This window comes from Aspergillus japonicus (assembly GCF_003184785.1).
Source record: "Aspergillus japonicus CBS 114.51 unplaced genomic scaffold BO86scaffold_78, whole genome shotgun sequence".
NCBI classification, from domain to species: Eukaryota; Fungi; Ascomycota; class Eurotiomycetes; order Eurotiales; family Aspergillaceae; genus Aspergillus; species Aspergillus japonicus.
This window is the reverse complement of record NW_020291715.1, coordinates 43,921-58,748: the sequence shown is the minus strand read 5'-3', so window position 1 is coordinate 58,748 and position 14,828 is coordinate 43,921. Positions and strand designations below refer to the sequence as shown.

Sequence of the window (14,828 nt, the reverse complement as noted above, 5' to 3'; positions counted from 1 at the left end):
GCACCCAGGCACTCACTGTGGCAGAATCATGCATTCCATCTAATCTAATCTAAATCTATTATATCCGGAACAATACTGTAGTCTATATGCTGGCTAATATGCACCTCATGCTCGAATCTATCACCGTCCACTCGTCCTCTCCACTAAGCAAACCCAGGACGGCTCATCTTTTGCACATAGTCCTCCAACAGCTTCTCCTCCTGGTCGACAATCGGCTGAATGACCGTCAATCCGCGATCAATCTCCGTCTTCAACCGCTCCCACTCCTCCGCGTCTCCCACCGGACCCTCCTTGCGCTGCACTGCCGCGCCATTGGCATGGCCGTTCTGCGCGCCCGTCGCATGGCCATTGGCGTCCGACTCCGCCGCACCAGCAAAGAACGGGGTGTACCCGGCCGCCTCGAACGCATCTTTGGGCGGGACGGTGTAGCGGCCCTTCTTGAGCACGTACTTGCTGATGGAGACGGCATATAGACGCTTGAGCAGCTTCTCCGGATCCTCCTCGACGGTCTTCTTGGTGCTGGGCTTCAGGAAATAGGTCACGATGTAGACCCACTTCTGGTCGAAGCTGGCGATGTGCGACTTGACCTCGTACTTGGTGTAGGCGGGGATCTCGCGCTTGAAGTTGGTGTACACACTGCCCAGAATGAACCCCAGGAACCCCTTCTTGCCCTGCTGCTCCAGCCGCTTCTCTAGCAGGGCGGCGCCCTTGACCACGATGCTGGACATCAGCGCCGTACGCGACACGTCCAGGTCCGAGAAGTAGGTCGAGTTGGACTTGTGCATGTTGAAGTCGATCTCCATCACGGGGGCCCGCGAATAGATACTGAGGGGGTTGAGGATTTCCGTGCTCGGTCGGGCGGGCTGTTCGACGGCCGGGGTGATCAGGTAGCCATATTTGAAGAAGTAGCGGTAGACGCGGATCTAGGGGGAGCACTGGGGGTCAGTAGGTGATAGACAGAGTGTCAGGGTGTCAGGAACGAAAGCGGCCACTTACATGCCACACCAGGGGCAGCGTCTTCAGGTTCAGCAAGGCCAGGACCAGGGCGGTGGTTTTCCAGAAGGTGGCCGACTCCCAGAGGCAGCTGGCGAATGAGCGAATGGCCTCCATGGCGAGGACTCTGCAAGCGCGATGAAATGAGTGAGTGTGAATGCAAGGGCTTGAAGCCGGAAGAATGATCGACAGCGCCTCCAGGGGGTTGGGGGTTGGGGCCATTTTCAGGAGAAAAATTCCTGGCGGTGGATCCGGCTCGGCAATCGGAACTGATAAGATAATCAGATTGACCGAGGCTGTTTTTGTCCGATGACGTCAAGCCTGGCTGGGAGATTGTTCTAGATCAGGCATGGAGATAGGGAGTGGATTTCAAGAAGAAAATGTGCATCTTTCTTCACTGAGTGAACATACTACAGCAAGATGACATCTGATAAGAGTGAGGACCGCGATGACCTACCGAGTACTGGCCCACAGCACACTAGAAATAGCATCACTGCCCAGCTAGCCAGCCAGCCAGCCAGCCAGCCAGCCAGCTGCGCCAACCGCCACTCCCGCTGCCATAGAACAATGTGGGAGTGCTGGAACAGACATCGTGCTCCTCTCCTCTTGGCTATGGTGCAGCGGATCTACATCAAGTATACAATTCGCTCCCACGACTAGCTCTAAGAGAGAGCTGCATGCAACATAGCCGTGTCTCGCCGTTTTTCCCCGCGGGAATAGCCGTCTGACTCATATCACCCTGCCCGCATTTCCTCCCCAGCTGACTCGAATTACATTCATTCAACGCTCGATTACCTAGCCCACGGTTTTCGAATTTCTGCAAGAGAAGAGGGTAGAGATTAGATCATAGAGACACCGCCGCGACATAACAATGCCTCCGCCACACGCCTCAGGAGACGCTCTGGTGGAGCCCGAAGGGATCGAGTTCTCCACCGTGTCGAGCGCGAGAAGGACCACTCGACGGTCTGCGGAGCCGCCAACCCTAGCTTCGACTCATACCATTCCTCAGACATCCAAGAAGTAGGCTATTCTCTGCACTCATCCCGCTATCTAAGGTTCTAACCCGCCAGACAATTCATCATCATCGTCCTCTCCTCCTTCACCATCATCTTCACCTGCTGCGGCCTCAACTTCGCCTGGGGCGTCTACCAAGCCCTGTATGAGAACCTGTCCCACCAACCCAACACCCCCTTCACCGGGGCCTCGCCGGCCGAAATCGACCTGATCGGGACTGTGTCGTGCTCGCTGATGACCATCGGGGCCCCGTTCAGCGTGGCGTGGGCCAAGGCCTTTCCACCGCGCGGGGTCGCCTTCGTGGGTGGATTCGTGTTCGCGCTGTCGCTCGTGCTGGCGAGTTTCGGGCAGCAGCTGTGGCACTTTGAACTGGCGCAGGGAGTTCTCAACGGGATTGGAACGTGTTTGTGCTACATGGTGGCTGTGACGATTGCCCCGGGGTGGTTCACGCAGCGTCGCGGGCTGGCAATGGGGATCATCCTGGCGGGCACGGGGGTGGGCGGGCTGGTGTGGGCGCCAGCCCTAACCGCCTGCGTCGAGCATCTCGGCTTCCGCAACACCCTCCGCCTGACAGGGGCCGTCTCCTTCACCCTCATTTCGCTCAGTAGCAGCGCCATGGCCTGGGAGCCCGGCACGCGCACCCAGATCGAGATCGAGAATTCCGCTCGGAGCAGCCGCAGCCGCGTTCACGGCCTCCTGAAGGTGCCCCTCGTCGACTGGCGCGTGGCCCGCTCCCGCCGCTTCATCGCCCAGGCTCTGGGGGCAGTCTTCCAGGCGGCTGCCTACTACACCCCCGTCTTCTTCTATGCCTCGTACGCTCAGACCCTGGGGTATAGCACGGCCGCCAGTGCCAATTTCATTGCGTTGAGTAACGCCTGCAATGCCGTCGGGAAGGTGGTCATCGGGTATCTAGCTGACCGCATGGGACGGCTGAATGCCTTGCTGCTGACCACCCTGCTAAGCGCGATCTCCACCGTCGCCTTCTGGCTGCCGTCCACGGTCGCGGGGGTGACCGCCGAGTCGAAGGATCTGTTCATCACGTTCACCGTGCTGTATGGCATTTTTGCCAGTGCGTACGTCTCGCTCTTCCCGGCCAGTCTGGTGGAGTTGTTCGGGGCGCAGAATTTTGCCTCGGTCAATGGGGTGCTGTACATGGTACGGGGAATGGCGACGATGATTGGGACGCCGGTGGGCGGGGTCTTGATTCGGAGTGGGAGGAGTGAGACTCCCGGGGCATTTCGCAATATGTCGGTGTTGGTGAGTGCGCTGTTGTTTGCGGCGACCATGTCGGTTGTTTGGGTTAGGGTTGAGGCGTTCGTGGGGATGAATGGGGCGGGGAGTAGGAGCAAATGGCAGCGGTGATGGTCCGTCCCTCCTTTAGGACTGAGGTGATGCTACGAGGCTATGATTTGCGCTGGTTTACAAGATACTATCTTAGAAGCTCAATTCCTCCCCAAATGTGATAGTATTCAAAGATGGGCAGAGGGTTGGAAAGGATGACTTTACTGCCACATAAATCCTGCGGATTCCTGCACTTCACATTGCAGTGTATCTAGGATTCGGAACTATACTCCCTCGCGGATTCTGTCAATAGGTGGACACCGCATGGGCTACTTGAACAGGATGCATGCCACTCGACCACAGAAAGAACTATGAAAATGCCACAGCATATGAGTTCGATGGTTAAACCATGCCTCTTCCGCTCGACACCGCGACTATCTCAGGCGGTCCTTCATTCGGAGAGCGATGAAACTCATGGCCACCAAGCCGCCCGGCTGCAGCTTCACCCGTGTAGCCACTTGTTGATGAATGCATTTCTTCCACCATGGCAAACTCCCGAAGGTCAAAAAACTCGCAATACCTAATAGTCACATCCTCGCAGTCAGTATAACACAACATACAACATATCCGGACCCCTGATGACGAATACCGTGGTGTGCGTACCTCTCAAAAGCAGTCATACGGTAGTGTTCTGTTGATGACTTGCTATACTTGCCGCGCACTCCATAGCAAACCCAAAGCACCGGGCATACCATCCTTGCGACCAGTAGCTGAGCTCCATACAATGCGGGGCGCCTCGAACCAGACTCCCATCAACACGCGCACTGCGCTTGAAGGCCCGCACACACGTATCGAGTTCCGATTGATCTGCGATGAAGAATGGATCGTCCTCCACCAGGGCAAACATGACCGGAACCACAACATGGGACGCCCACGTCTCTTTCCACACTGGCAGCCAGATCGTCGGGAAGTCGACAAGGTCTGGGAGCGGCGAGATCGCGTTCAGGCGCTCACACAGGCCCAGCACCTCTGCCGCCGCAGTTCCGGGTCGGAACATCACTGCATCCTTGTACTCCCCAGGGAACTGGACGTGATCTGCGTCGATGGTCACAAAGGACGGGCTGCTGGCCCTCATTGCCGGCAACTGCGTGTTGCCCATGCCGCTGGCGATAAGGCCGCCCAGGGGATACCGCGGTGCATCGTCCTGCGCGTGGAGAGTCGCCGCTACGATCGCTCCCGGGACGCCCAGACTGTGACTGAGCAGGATGATGCAGTTGCAGTTGCTGGGTGCTCCGAGGTCGGACCAGATCTGGGGCAGAATGTATCGATGCAACCAGCGGCCGGTCTCCTGGTAGAAGTCGGTTCCCTCTGGAACCGGAAGAATTGAGCTTGTGCCCCCGTACGATGGACGGTCGATCGCCACGAACGGTACGCCCAAGGCCACGCTGGGGATTTGGGCAGAGTATGGGGCAATGCCCTGGAAATACTGGCTGTCGTAGCATCCACCATGAAGGGCGACAACCAGAGGACGGTAACGCAGATGCGATGCTGATGCTGGAGGGATTGACTGGAGGCCAGTTACAGTCCCACCGTTGGAGAGCTTGATGCGAAGCGGCTGCATGATGTTGGAGTGACTGGATAATCGGACTGGAAAAATTCGTTGGAATGGAGTATGGCGATGGTGACGAAGTCAAGCGCCAGAGATCCTATGAAATTAAGAGAACCACCTGTTCACGTGCGAAAATATGCAGAGTATCCTTAGACAGATCACGATGTCGGAGAAGAAGTGATTCTCATGGTGATTGCCGAGGTGATATCCAAGGTGATTTCCATAACTCCTTAGAGCCCGGCTCCGATGAGCGGCAAGCCGAGGGCAAGAATGCATTTTCGGATGTACAGTACGTACAATACAGCTCCGTGCAACACAGGTCGCTTACGCTCGTCAGCCTAGTGAATACACCAATGGCCAAAGAAATATCTTCATATCCTCCGTGATCGTCGTAGGCAAAGTCTTGCTTAGTACCAAGAGTAAAAACCCTCCGATCATTCTTCAAGAAAAAGATTCTGTCGGAAACTGCTTACCGCCGCTATCTCCGCGCCAACCCATCTTAACTCCGTGTCATGCTTCCTTTTCGCCAGGAACTGAATTGCAACATTCGTCCCCGATGAAATTGAACCCGTAGCGACCGTGGCCCTTAACTCCTAAAGCCGCTTACTCCACTCTCTCCACTTCCATCTACCTTGCTTTATACAATCTTTGTTGGCTTTGATGGGGTGAGACAGCACGCGGACCATCCAGGTCACGTGCGCTCCGAGTTCTTGGATACTGTTGTCCAACTTGGTAGGATGTTTTCCCTTTTCCTGCTATTCTACCTGATAACCAGATAAGTCAGGTTATCTCTACTGTACATTTTCATATTCCGTGATCTCTGGTGATTGTTCGTCCTCAGTTTCTCCGTATGCTGGGTTCATCCAACAGTGAAAATGAATTGCGCCCGACAAGGACTGAGCTTGAGTTAGGGTTCAACATCATACAGTAGACCCCTGTGCTATCAACAGCTAACTCAGGATAGTTCCTGGACAGGAAAGCCAAGTATTCCGCCTGCATAGCAATCGTCACCGGTCCCAGCACATTGACTCTACCTAAGCCCAGCCCGAAACGTTGAACACTTACCCAATGCCACCAACGTCAAGCCTCGCCGGTAATCGCTCTCTTGGTCAAAATGGCCGAGTCCTCATTCAGTCGATCCCAAGTGTGCGCATCGCGACAGGCTTGCCGACTCAGTCGCACTGCACGTCTCGTCCGAGACCGCATCTCCTCCTCGTACTCATCCAACGCCTCTTTCGCCCCTCGTCCCTCCGTGTACACCTGCCGCAGCGCCTGGGAGAGGTAGAAGGCGTCTAACAGTCCGTGGTTGGCCGCTTCTCCGCGATCTTATTGGTCAGAGACATGGCTTATAGTTGTCAACAGCGAACTTACACATGGTCATGGCATGGGCTGCATCGCCGGCCAGCGTGATTCGGCCGTCGCAGTTATCCCAGTTCAGACACTCCCAGTCCGCCAGTTTGATCTCCAGCACCGGCGTTCCAGAGGGTACGCCCTCCACGACCGACCGCAGAAATGGCACGAAGCCGACCGACCGTCGTTTCATATTGTCGAGTCGCTCTGCATCGGTAGCCGCCACTTCATCGGCCTCACTGTTTACCGGCCACGACATGCAGATCTGCGCCCGATAGCGCTCGCCGTCGGGGTTGCCCTGCGTGCCGTTGCTCTGGGGGGTTTCGAGCACAGAGAACCAGAAGAACACCCCTGTGCTGGGGTGGCAGCCCTGGAAGAGCAGCGGATCCATGGCCCGCAGGGGGCGGATCTCCTCCGGCGACAGATCTACAGCTACCCCCGTGAATCGGATGGGGAGGACGGAGTTGAGGTATGCGTCTGGTCGCAGGACGCGGCGCACGAGCGATCGACTGCCTTCGACCCCGATGACAAACCGTCCGGCCACACGCGTGCCCTCGGCGAGGACCAGGGCTGGAAGAGCCGTCCCTTGGGTCTCGATGTCGACCACTTGCGCATTCCACTGGACATGCTCTTCGATCCCGCGCAGCAACGCGCCCCGCATCTTCTCCCGATTGACCCGCCAGCGGGTGCTAGGGGGGATCTTGAACTTGGGGGCGCCGGTCGCGAGGTCGATGAAGAGGAAGTTCCCGTCGTCATGCTCGGCGACTTGCGGGTCCACCTGCACCGCTTGAATAGCTTGTAATGTGTCTTCGGAGAGGATCTGTTCGATGTATCCCAGGGCCCAATGTAGGGTGATGGCCCATCCTTGCCCTCGAGCATGCGGCGATGCATCCCGCTCGTAGATGCGGAAGGGGATATTGTTCTGAACGTTCTTTAGCACGCAGTAATGAAAGTAGCATCATGTAGGTACATCATCGACTGTACCTTCTTCAGAGCCTGACCAAGCGTCAGTCCGACGATGCCTGCGCCGACAATCAAAACAGGTTCCATGGCGATAGGGAGGATTGGGGGTTGATGATTCTTACGAGCCCCCGTGCCTGTCCTGCCCCTTGGCCAACCCCGCTTCATATAGTGAAAGTAGTTTCATCGACTGGGCTATCAGTCTCGTATCTGTCATTCCGTGCTATCGGGTAGCGTTTCGTCGGACCGTCGCATAGATAAGCGCAAATGCGGGGGTGGCTTGGCTGCACCGGTGATACGCCTCAGATTGCCGAGATGAGAGGGGAAATCGCAAGGGAAGAACGGTACCCTATCATATCACATTCTGCATGAGTATAGACGCGGAAATCGGCAATGGCTTTTCGTACAGTACTTGATTTAAGCCCACGGGAACCCGTTGGTTACACTCGAAGGCATCCAAACCCGCATCAAACACCGAATCCTCACCATGTCTCATGAAGCCCTAAACCCAATCCACCCGGCCGTCTTGCCGCATCTCGACCCTGCCTTTGTCGACCTCTACAATGAACATGTGGCTCACACTCCAAGCGGCCCAATTGATCTCGCCGTCCTTCGATCCAAGTATTCGGTTCTCTACTCCTACGGTACCGGTCCAGCACCGGAGCCTGCGCGTGTCTACGACACCACGATCCCAGGTCACGAGGGGAATCTGATTCCTTGCCGGGTGTATGAGCCCGACTGCCCTGGACCCTGGCCGGTCCACGTCGACTTCCACGGTGGTGGTGCGTCCTCTTCTCCTGAATGTAGCGTATCGAGTTCTGACTAGAGAATATAAGGACAGGCTGGGGCCTCGGCGACCTAGACACCGAATCGCACATCTGCAAGCACATCGCCGTCAAGGCGAGAGTGGCCGTCATCGACGTCGCCTACCGCCTGGTCCCCGAACACGCCTTCCCCATCGGCATCCAAGACTCCTTTGCCGCAGTGCAGCATCTGGCGTCGTCTGCCGGCCGTGCGCAGTTCCCCGGCCTCGACACCAACCGTCTCTCCCTCGGAGGCGTGTCCGCGGGGGGCAACATCGCGTTGATCCTCGCCCACCTGGCGCGCGACCACGGCATTCCCCTGCGGTTGGTGGCCGTGGGCACCCCGGTCATCGATGATATCTCCGCCTACCCGACGGCCGCCGACTCGCCGTTCCCGTCCATGCAGGCGATGGAGTTCGCGCCCACGCTGAACTGGGCGCGGTTGAAGTGGTTCGATGAGTTGAAATGGCGTAGTCTCAGCACAGAGGAGGACGTGCGCAAACAGCAGCTGGCCGAGGTGAAGTGGTATGCTGACGCTCTCAGCGCTCCAGACTTTACCGGGTTGGCGCGCACGGTCATCTACACGGCGGGCTGCGATCCGCTGCGGGATGAGGGCGAGGCCTATGCCCGGAAGCTGATCGAGGGAGGCTGTGAGGTGACGGTACGGCGGTTCGAGGGGGTGCCCCATCCGTTTATGCACATGGATAAGGGTGAGTTTCTTCCCTTCTTTCTGTTGCCCGTATGCAGATGTACCTGTCCGGTCGTGCTGACGCGAATGGAAACAGATCTCTGGCAGGCGCGAGAGTTTATTGATTTGATTGCTGGGCATGTGAAGACGGCGTTGCATGAAGTACAGTAGTTTATATCTAGGTTGTAAATCTCGCAATCCACACAAAAGAACAAATATTACAAGTTCAACCATCAATGGGCTTTATGGATCATCAATTATCTTTTCTGCAGATCAACGAGGAGAAGAAGAAGAAGAAGAAGAAGAAGAAGAAGAAGAAGAAGAAGAAGAAGGAGGAGGATCAGGAAAAGTAATATAGCAATAAGAGTGTAGTGGATACAAATAGACTGAAGGTAGCGATCTTGATCACAGCAATAATAGTTATTCTTGTATTTATGAAGATATAGTTCAGCGGTGATTTATCATTCAGATAGGTGGATATAGGTAACTATATCCTTGCGCCATCCTGGCCAGCCTCCATCGCATACAACTGTTCCACCAAAGGAACAATCGACTCGCGCAAGCTCCGAAACTGGACCCCGAGCATCTGCCTCACCTTGCCAGCATCGCAAGCGTAATGGGTGTCCCGTATCCTGTCCCCTGGACTCCCCTTTGGAACCCGCTCTCGAGCCGTGGGAATGGCCTCGCGCAGGAGGTCCGCAATCTCCTGTGTGTCGTACGCACCTTCAGTGACCAGAAACCGGTGGTGCGAGGGAAGGGCCGTCGTCAAGGCGTGAAGACAGGTCTCAGCTAGGTCTTGCACATCCACCCACACTATTCACCATAAAGAATCGAGATTAGTTCCGTTGTTGCACCATAGTGGGGGTTTCTTGGTCTATTCAGGAGCGAGGTAGGGCTTCTTACCCGGAGCCTTGGTGGGCGGGAGTGCATCTCGACCCCCCAGCGCCACCTCCCAGACGATCCGATTACTGGCGTTCAGCTGCTCCAGCGAGGCGATCGGATGGATCATTTCCCCAAACACCATTCCGGGACAAAGCGTCACCAGCTGGAAGTCCACCTCATGCTCTTTGACGTATGTCCAGGCGGCCCGTTCCGCGAGGACCTTGGATGCGCGGTATGCGATGGCCTAGGAGTCGTCAACACCATGCATCAGGAAGAAGGAAAGACAAAAAGTGAAGGCAAGGGAATGAAGAGCACATACCACATTCTCCGTGTCCCGCCCCTCCTCATACCCCAGCGGACTCCAGTCCTCCTCCGTATACACCCGACCAGGCTGCAAGCCCTGCGCCGCATCGTAGACCGCCGCGAACGAGGACATGATGACCAGCTTTCGTACGGTCGGACAACGCTGCGCCGCCTCGCACGCGACGGTCGTGCCCTGAATTGCAGGTAGCAGGAGTTGCTGCTCGAATTGTCCTGGTTGTGCGTCGTAGGTGAAGGCCGAGGCGAGGTGGAGGATGGCGTCGCAGCCGGCCACCGCGGGAGCGAATTGCCCCAGGTCGGTGGGGTCGGCCACCACGACAATTTCCAGGCGGTCCAGCGGGGCGACTCCGGCAGCATGTAGGGCAGCTACAGTGGCACTGGCTTTCTCCAAGGTGCGCACTGTTCCACGGACGGAGTGGCCGGCGCGCAGCAGGGCGGCGATGCAGTGCGCGGCGATGAAGCCGTTGGCTCCGGTGATGAGGGTGAGCATTTGTAGTGTAATCGAAGAACCAAGGACGGGGAGAGCTAGTCAAGTTAAAGACGGTGCAGAAAACCGTAAAAGAAGAGGGTGTCTACCGAATTGAAACTTGATATATATTCTACATGGCCAGCAATTATGGATACTGATTCTCCTTCCAGTATGGAAATCGTCCCGTCGCGTAGATTAGCAGATGGCTCTCCCTCCCCCCACAACCCCCCCGCGCGGTTCAAGCGGAGACGGAAGGCCTGATTGTGGATTGCCTCGGTCGCCATGGGTGTATCTTATTTTCCTTGATTTTTCTTGCTTATATCTTGGGACAAAGCGTGGTTTGTAGACCTGCTCTTCCGGAGGAATCATTAGCGGATGATGCCACTCGATTTATAAGTGTTCAATCTCATTCATGGGAACAAATACCTGAAGTAAGTTCTAATTCTTTTGCTGTCTGTTGACAACTCGACTTATCTAATTGTCGGAGGCCTACTATATTACAAGATTCTATTTCTTGTACGAACAAAGTACGTTTTAGGTCTTAAAAATGGGAGATTAGGGATAGAATAGCCTTTTCAGTCCTTTGTTAACTAGAAGAGCTTCTGTCTCGGGATCCTGCGTTGATAACTTCATCTTAAGAGTCCGAATCCACCATGATTTCCCTGGCAACTCCTAATATACATAACGAAAGTCAACCTCCTCGCCCCCTCGCCCAGCACCCTCCAGCTGTCGCTCAATGCGACTACCTGCAGCGTGCCCTAGTCGATTCGCCCGCGCGTTCCGACGGCCGTAGACCACCCGCAGCGTAGTGGAGATGACAATGGCACCGGCGTTGACGGCGACGATCGTGATCTTGGCGGGAATATACCTGTATCGGTTAGTAAAGTCGCCTTGACCAACGCAGAACAGGGAGAAGAGGAAGATGTTGGCAGTGACGTACTCTGGAGCATCGCGGGCTTGAAAGGTCTGCGGGCCGATGATGTTGGCGATGCTGAACCCGGCCGAGACGAGCGTACTCCCCGCCACCTGTTCTTACGGTCAACTCTTCTGCTGCTGCTGCTGCTGCTGCTGCTGCTGCTACTGTCATCTTGCGTATGGCTTACCTTCATACTGTAGCCCTTGTAGTTTGCACCAGTCCATGCGAAAATCAGTGCTAGCGGCGCGACAGTCTATGTCCAGGTCAGTAACCACCGATGAACCCTAATCCACCATCTCTCCGCCTAGGATAGCCTACCGTGTTTACCAGGTATATACCCGCCAGACAGCCGGCTTGATTTGAGGACGGCAGGAAAGACATTAAACACGCACCCAGCAAGGTGGGCAGTAGAAGCAGGTTAATCGCCAGCCACCGGGAGTAGCCCCGAGCAATGGCCAGGGTGGATCCCATGGTCGCCACGATGCTGACCACCCCAGAGGGCATGTTGAGCAGGGCGCTCTCTTGGGAGTTGTACCCGAACTCCTTGATCAGAATGGAGGAGAAGGTGGTGATGACGCCGCTGGGAATGGTGATCAGGATGGTCAAGAGGACGAGCAGGGCCGTTTGCAGATCGGCGAACGCTTCCAGAAACGACCTCGGGCGCAGGCCCTTCTCCCCCTCTACGCCACCAGCCTGCTCCTGTTGCAGCCGCTGGGCTACGCGGGCCTTGTCGCTGGCGCTCAGAAACCCCGCCGCGGCCGGAGTGACCGGGAGTACGAGGAGGACCAGCAGTGCCGCGAGAATGTTCACCCCCCCAATGACCACGAACATGATTCGCCACCCGTGGAAAGCGAGCGTGGGCGCGGTATGTTGCGCCGCGAAGGAGATCAACCCGCCGACTATCTGACCGGTGCCCAGGCCACAATACCACAGGCCGTATCGCGGGGTCGACTCAGCCCGCGTATACCACATGCTAGTATACATCGTCAGAGCAGGGGCTGCGTTGTGAAAGATGACCATTAGACCTCACTTCGTATGACATCAATGACAAGGGATTTCCGACGCACCAATGACCGCTTCCAGCGCCCCAAGGATCACTCTCAGTGACAACATCCCGGCGAAGTTCTGAGCCGCGGCCGAACAGCACAAGAGCACCCCCCAGCAGAGAATGTTGACTCCGAGCACCTTGGTGACCGGGTATCGTTGCAGCATGAAGCCTGCTTATCGTCAGCGACATGGCACAGGGCTGTGGGAGCAGCAGAAGGAGACGAGATTGCCCACCTTGGGGAATCTCAGCAACCGCATAAGCGATGAAGAACCCCGTAGCCAGCCAGGAGAAGTCATTGCCCTGCATTCCCAGATCATCCTGCATCCCCATCACGTTGGCATACTAACGTCATCACCCATCAGCAACCAGTATCCCGGCGAGACCACCCGGGAAACATACATTCAAAGCCACCTTGTCCAGAAACTGCAGCAAGTAGGTCAAGAACATCGTCGGCAGGATGCGCCAGTCGATCCGACGCAACAGGGCTTGGTCATCATGCAGATCGCCCAGGCCGTAGTCGACGGCGGCCAGCTTTTCCTCTTTGGTGTCCGTCATAGTGTATGCTGCGGTGATGGTAGCAGCATTGGAGGACTATTGAGCGCGGATGGCATGATGAGGGTGTTTAATAAAGGTCCATCGTTGTATCAGGATGAGGTATCAATGCTGGCTGTCTGTCACTGGGAGGCAACCAGTGCGATAAGCTTCCGACTAATCCTGCGGCCGTCGCATAGATAAACCCGCGAGATACGAGCCGTCGGCTGCACGATAAGGGTCGGGAGCATGATCGGTCCCATAGAATACGCTCGAGATACATTTATAACACAGCCTCAGAACTCGACCATGAGGCATAGAGACAAACCCCAGGGATAGTCATAACGAAATCTCGCTCTGTGAATCATTCAGGATGCCCTCCCGCACCGACTCCCCGCTGAATATCGCCATCATCGGCGCCGGCCTCGGTGGCCTCAGCGCAGCAGTGGCTTTACGTCGCCAGGGGCACCAAGTCACGGTGTACGAGCGATATGACTTCGCTGGCGAAGTGGGTGCATCTTTGAGCGCCGCATCCAATGGATCCCGCTTCCTGGAGCAATGGGGGGTCGATGTCAAGGCTGCGAAGCCGGTCAGTTTCCACCTTTTCGTGGTTTAGCCAAGACTCACAGCGAGGCACAGGTAATCCTAAAGAAACTCATCATGCACGACTGGACGACCGGGGAAGTACAGAAAGAATACGGCCTGGGGGACTACAAGGCCAAGTTCGGGACGGTCAGTCTGGCATCCAGACCCGCATAGCCCTAATGCCACTGACAGGAACCCCATCAGGAGTACAACAATTTCCACCGGATTGACATCCACCAACAATTACTCCGCTCCGCCTTCGAGAAGCCCGGGGAGGGCCCCCAATGCATGTTGAAAGTGAATCACAAGGCCGTGTCGCTGGACGCAGAGGCCGGTCGCATTGAGTTCGAGAATGGCGAGACGGCGTCGGCGGACCTCATCGTCGCCGCAGATGGCATTCGCGTACACATCCCCTCTCTGACACTCCGTGTCCAGTCTAATACAGAGACTCTAATTCCTTCTAATATAGTCCGAGAGCCGCCTTCACATGGGAATCACCCCCGATTTCACCATGTCGACTTCCTGCTGCTACCGCTGCATCATCAGCGCGGATAAGCTGCGCAGCCTCGGGCTGGACGACTACATCGACAACGCCGCGATTGAGTACTGGGGGGGCATTGGGATCAACAAGATCGTTATGTCCCCCTGCAGCGACGGGGACGTCGTCAGCTGCTACTGCTTTTATCCGGCCGAGCACAACAATCTCCGGGAAGACGGCTGGAACATCTCCGCCACCCCGGAGCAGTTGGTGGCCACGTTTCCGGGGCTGGATGAACGGATGCAGCGGTTGCTGCTCAATGCTGAGGACATCAAGATGTGGCGCTGTAAGACCCCCACGCCCCTCCGTTATCTCTCTTTCATCTATTGGGCTGAAGGAAACCAATGGCTGATTTCGACCAGTGTACCGTCACCAGCCGTACCCCTACTGGGTCAACGGCAAAGTCTGCCTACTCGGAGACGCAGCTCACCCGATGATGCCCGACCAATCGCAGGGCTCATGCATGGCATTTGAGGACGCGGGGGCCTTGGGGCTGATCTTCCATCGCACCTTCGCCGAGGAGTACAGCCTAGCCGAGGGACTGCAGCTGTACGAGCGGCTGCGCAAGCCCCGTGCCACCCACATTCAAGCCGCCAGCTATCGAGCCCGCGAGGACCTCAACGAGCGCATCGGGTGGAGCTCCTCCACGGACCGGCCGGGCAAGTTGACTATTGAGGAGGTCTGTGGGTACAATATGCAGGTGCACCTAGAGGAGCTCAAGTGCACTAAATAGGGGGAAGAGAATCAGATGTATATATCAAGTTCCATTTTTTGTATCGACTATAAACAAGGTTAAACGCAGTACATTCGAAGTGTCATGTAACTGACTCAGCAGGAAGC

The 14,828-nt window shown here is 56.3% G+C and overlaps 7 protein-coding genes across 7 annotated transcripts; 3 read left to right on the top strand and 4 right to left on the bottom strand.

Moving 5' to 3' along the window:
- Position 1: 1 nt before the first annotated feature.
- BO86DRAFT_451168 (acyl-CoA thioesterase) lies at positions 2-1,202 on the bottom strand. The gene is made up of 2 exons (XM_025676844.1): positions 997-1,202; positions 2-923 (listed from the first exon to the last, which is right to left on the bottom strand). The coding sequence occupies exons 1-2, from the start codon at positions 1,108-1,110 to the stop codon at positions 144-146; spliced, it is 894 nt and encodes a 297-aa protein (XP_025523102.1). The 5' UTR covers positions 1,111-1,202; the 3' UTR covers positions 2-143.
- A 517-nt stretch (positions 1,203-1,719) lies between these two features.
- BO86DRAFT_347850 (putative MFS monocarboxylate transporter) lies at positions 1,720-3,486 on the top strand. The gene is made up of 2 exons (XM_025669289.1): positions 1,720-2,013; positions 2,064-3,486. Exons 1-2 carry the CDS (start codon positions 1,865-1,867, stop codon positions 3,367-3,369), a joined length of 1,455 nt encoding a protein of 484 aa, XP_025523101.1. The 5' UTR covers positions 1,720-1,864; the 3' UTR covers positions 3,370-3,486.
- A 381-nt stretch (positions 3,487-3,867) lies between these two features.
- BO86DRAFT_441135 (uncharacterized protein) lies at positions 3,868-4,909 on the bottom strand (the record flags this gene model as incomplete). Its single annotated transcript, XM_025676232.1, has 1 exon — positions 3,868-4,909. One exon carries the CDS (start codon positions 4,907-4,909, stop codon positions 3,965-3,967), a length of 945 nt encoding a protein of 314 aa, XP_025523100.1. The 3' UTR covers positions 3,868-3,964.
- Positions 4,910-5,834: 925 nt separating this feature from the next.
- Positions 5,835-7,310, bottom strand: BO86DRAFT_441132 (FAD-dependent oxidoreductase). The gene is made up of 3 exons (XM_025676231.1): positions 7,232-7,310; positions 6,269-7,169; positions 5,835-6,222 (listed from the first exon to the last, which is right to left on the bottom strand). Exons 1-3 carry the CDS (start codon positions 7,295-7,297, stop codon positions 5,978-5,980), a joined length of 1,212 nt encoding a protein of 403 aa, XP_025523099.1. The 5' UTR covers positions 7,298-7,310; the 3' UTR covers positions 5,835-5,977.
- A 365-nt stretch (positions 7,311-7,675) lies between these two features.
- Positions 7,676-8,869, top strand: BO86DRAFT_451166 (alpha/beta hydrolase; the record flags this gene model as incomplete). The annotated part of the gene is made up of 3 exons (XM_025676843.1): positions 7,676-7,989; positions 8,049-8,720; positions 8,796-8,869. Exons 1-3 carry the CDS (start codon positions 7,695-7,697, stop codon positions 8,867-8,869), a joined length of 1,041 nt encoding a protein of 346 aa, XP_025523098.1. The 5' UTR covers positions 7,676-7,694.
- A 316-nt stretch (positions 8,870-9,185) lies between these two features.
- On the bottom strand, positions 9,186-12,889 carry BO86DRAFT_422555 (MFS general substrate transporter; the record flags this gene model as incomplete). Its single annotated transcript, XM_025675348.1, has 9 exons — positions 9,186-9,511; positions 9,602-9,824; positions 9,900-10,426; positions 11,057-11,396; positions 11,474-11,539; positions 11,605-12,284; positions 12,354-12,503; positions 12,568-12,676; positions 12,734-12,889. The coding sequence occupies 9 exons, from the start codon at positions 12,887-12,889 to the stop codon at positions 9,186-9,188; spliced, it is 2,577 nt and encodes an 858-aa protein (XP_025523097.1).
- A 183-nt stretch (positions 12,890-13,072) lies between these two features.
- On the top strand, positions 13,073-14,721 carry BO86DRAFT_441111 (salicylate hydroxylase; the record flags this gene model as incomplete). Its single annotated transcript, XM_025676230.1, has 5 exons — positions 13,073-13,454; positions 13,505-13,597; positions 13,655-13,879; positions 13,920-14,274; positions 14,351-14,721. Exons 1-5 carry the CDS (start codon positions 13,239-13,241, stop codon positions 14,719-14,721), a joined length of 1,260 nt encoding a protein of 419 aa, XP_025523096.1. The 5' UTR covers positions 13,073-13,238.
- Positions 14,722-14,828: the final 107 nt, after the last annotated feature.

Bases quoted from the DNA above. Each gene is read 5' to 3' on its own strand.
- BO86DRAFT_451168 (XM_025676844.1), bottom strand. From the start codon at position 1,110: ATGGAGGCCATTCGCTCATTCGCCAGCTGCCTCTGGGAGTCGGCCACC. The intron at 924-996 runs GTAAGTGGCCGC...TGCTCCCCCTAG, and splicing joins CGCTGCCCCTGGTGTGGCAT to ATCCGCGTCTACCGCTACTT.
- BO86DRAFT_347850 (XM_025669289.1), top strand. From the start codon at position 1,865: ATGCCTCCGCCACACGCCTCAGGAGACGCTCTGGTGGAGCCCGAAGGG. The intron at 2,014-2,063 runs GTAGGCTATTCT...CTAACCCGCCAG, and splicing joins ATTCCTCAGACATCCAAGAA to ACAATTCATCATCATCGTCC.
- BO86DRAFT_441132 (XM_025676231.1), bottom strand. From the start codon at position 7,297: ATGGAACCTGTTTTGATTGTCGGCGCAGGCATCGTCGGACTGACGCTT. The intron at 7,170-7,231 runs GTACAGTCGATG...AAGAACGTTCAG, and splicing joins TTGGTCAGGCTCTGAAGAAG to AACAATATCCCCTTCCGCAT. The intron at 6,223-6,268 runs GTAAGTTCGCTG...CTGACCAATAAG, and splicing joins AGCCCATGCCATGACCATGT to ATCGCGGAGAAGCGGCCAAC.